Source organism: Alosa sapidissima, chromosome 24 (assembly GCF_018492685.1).
Source record: "Alosa sapidissima isolate fAloSap1 chromosome 24, fAloSap1.pri, whole genome shotgun sequence".
Classification (NCBI taxonomy): domain Eukaryota; kingdom Metazoa; phylum Chordata; class Actinopteri; order Clupeiformes; family Clupeidae; genus Alosa; species Alosa sapidissima.
The window spans coordinates 22,575,247-22,577,746 of record NC_055980.1 but is presented as its reverse complement, the minus strand read 5'-3'; the positions used below and the strand labels follow the sequence as shown (position 1 = coordinate 22,577,746).

The 2,500-nt window shown below is 44.8% G+C and overlaps 1 protein-coding gene across 3 annotated transcripts in view; it reads left to right on the top strand.

Annotated features, from left to right (window-relative positions):
* The window catches only part of plcd3b (phospholipase C, delta 3b), a 29,423-nt gene that overhangs the window by 16,257 nt on the left and 10,666 nt on the right, over nucleotides 1–2,500 (top strand). For all 3 annotated transcript variants that reach the window (XM_042081888.1, XM_042081887.1, XM_042081889.1), the window contains 3 exons: nucleotides 571–772; nucleotides 1,102–1,246; nucleotides 2,376–2,500. The exon at nucleotides 2,376–2,500 is cut by the window's right edge and continues 28 nt beyond it. In XM_042081888.1, the coding sequence (XP_041937822.1) occupies nucleotides 571–772; nucleotides 1,102–1,246; nucleotides 2,376–2,500 (472 nt within the window). The remainder of the gene's footprint in view (nucleotides 1–570; nucleotides 773–1,101; nucleotides 1,247–2,375) is intronic.

Below are 2,500 nucleotides of genomic sequence, written 5' to 3'. Positions count from 1 at the left end.
TTTCCGACTTTACACTGTTTTAGCTCCACAATGAGCAAAACTCTAATGTTCCATAGGGTTCCAAACTAGAATGTTTCATAGGGTTCCAAACTATAATGTTCCATATCTTTCAAAACTAGAATGTTCCATAGGGTTCCAAACTATAATGTTCCATAGGGTTCCAAACTAGAATATTCCATATCTTTCAAAACTAGAATGTTCCATAGGGTTCGAAACAAGAATGTTCCATAAAGTTCAAAACTAGAATATTCCATAGGGTTCGAAACTAGAGTTGTATACCAAGTTCATTCTGTCTGTTGTCCATGCTATCAGGTGTTATATTTGCTTCCACATGAGCTATCGTTCTGACACAGAATGATTACGTGCAATTATGTGTGTGTGTGAATGTGTGAAACATCAGTGTCTTAACTCCATATGACATAAGACTACTAGGTGCTAGCTTTTCTGGTGTGTATGTGTGTGTGTGTTTATGTTTGTCTCTGACCACTGTAACACAAAGTGTAGCACACGCGTGTCTAAAAATACCTGTGGGTAACGTGTGTGTGTGTGTGTGACCTCTGGTCAGTGCAGCCCAGAAGAACCAGTACATGACGCCCAATGGCTTCACCATGTACATGCTGTCCAAGGAGAACGTGGTGCTGGAGCCGGACCACGGGCGTGTGTACCAGGACATGAAGCAGCCTCTGGCCCACTACTACATCAACTCCTCACACAACACCTACCTCACCAAGGACCAGCTGATGAGCGAGAGCAGCACTGAGCCGTACATGAGGTATGCCCACATACACACACACACACACACAGGAACACACACACACACACACACACACACACACAGGAACACACACACACACACACACACACACACAGGAACACATACACACACAAACGCACGCGCACACACACACAAACATGAAAAAACACACATACAGGAACGCACGCGCACACACATGAACGCACACACACGCAAATACATATACACACACACATGCGCGAACGCACACACACACACACACACACACACCCTAGGGCCTGACCTATATTGCTGTGTGTGTGTGTGTCTGTATGTGTGTGTGTGTGTGTGTGTGCCGTGCTGCACAGAGCCCTGAGCCATGGCTGTCGCTGTGTAGAGCTGGACTGCTGGGATGGGGACAATGGCGAGCCAGTCATCTATCACGGACACACACTCACCTCCAAGGTCACCTTCAGGGAGGTCATACACACCATCAACGAGTATGCTTTCAAGGTGAGAGCAAATCCACACACACACACACACACACACAGACGTACACACTCATACATATACACACACACACATGCACACACACTCACACACACACAGAGACATACACACTCATACACATACACACATGCAAGCACACACACACACACACACATGCACACACTCATGCACACACTCAGACACACACATGCACACGCACACACACTCACACTAACACACACACACACAAATACACACACACACACACAAGTCCGAAAGTACTGTCAAGGTGATCAATCACACAGGGTTGTATACCAAGTTCATTACATGCTGTCGTTGGTTCCGAGATCAGTTATATTAGGTCTAACGAGTCTGATCCATCTCTCACACAGAAATGTCCTCAGGTCACCAATGTCATTTAGTCTAGCTTGTTGTTAAGAGTAGGTGAGTAAATTTTTTATCATCATTTGATAAAAAACAGAACTCAACACTTGTGGTTTTTCTCTATGTCCCTTAGCCAATGGAAGGGTACATCCCACCAAGCACACATGAACTAAAGCACACCATACACTTGCAGTAGTACAGGTCACTCATCTCCAGGCCTGAAACCTTCTAATGAGACATTTCTATTAGAGTTACTACTTAAATTTGATATGTATGTTCCTTGATTATACATTAGTTGTATTGATTAACTGTTCAAATGATTGATAAGAAATCAATCATGTGATGATTAGTAATACTCAAAACTCAAAATCAAATCATCCACAAATATACCTTAATTGTGAAAGAACTACCCACACACTCCCCCACTGGAGAATTCATCATATTATCATATGACTATCATGTGTACAAGTCCATCTGAGGTAATGCACTTGCATGAACACTCACACACACACACACACACAGTGTGTGTGTGTGTGTTGGTGTGAGAGACAGACAGAGGAAGAGTGTGTCCACTGTATCTGTATACGATCAAGAGAGTGTGTGTATGCGGCCCTGTATTACTTTACCCATCTCTCTCTCTCTCTATCTCTCTGTTTCTCTCTCTCTCGCTCTGTCTCTCTGTTTCTCTCTCTCTCTCTCTATCTCTCTGTTTCTCTCTCTCTCTCTCTCTATCTCTCTGTTTCTCTCTCTCTCGCTCTGTCTCTTCCAGGCGTCTCCGTACCCGCTGATTCTGTCTCTGGAGAACCACTGCTCCGTGGAGCAGCAGGTGGTGATGGCCGACCTGTTGCGCTCCATCCTGGGGGACAAACTGCTCACCAAGCCCCTCAGTGACAA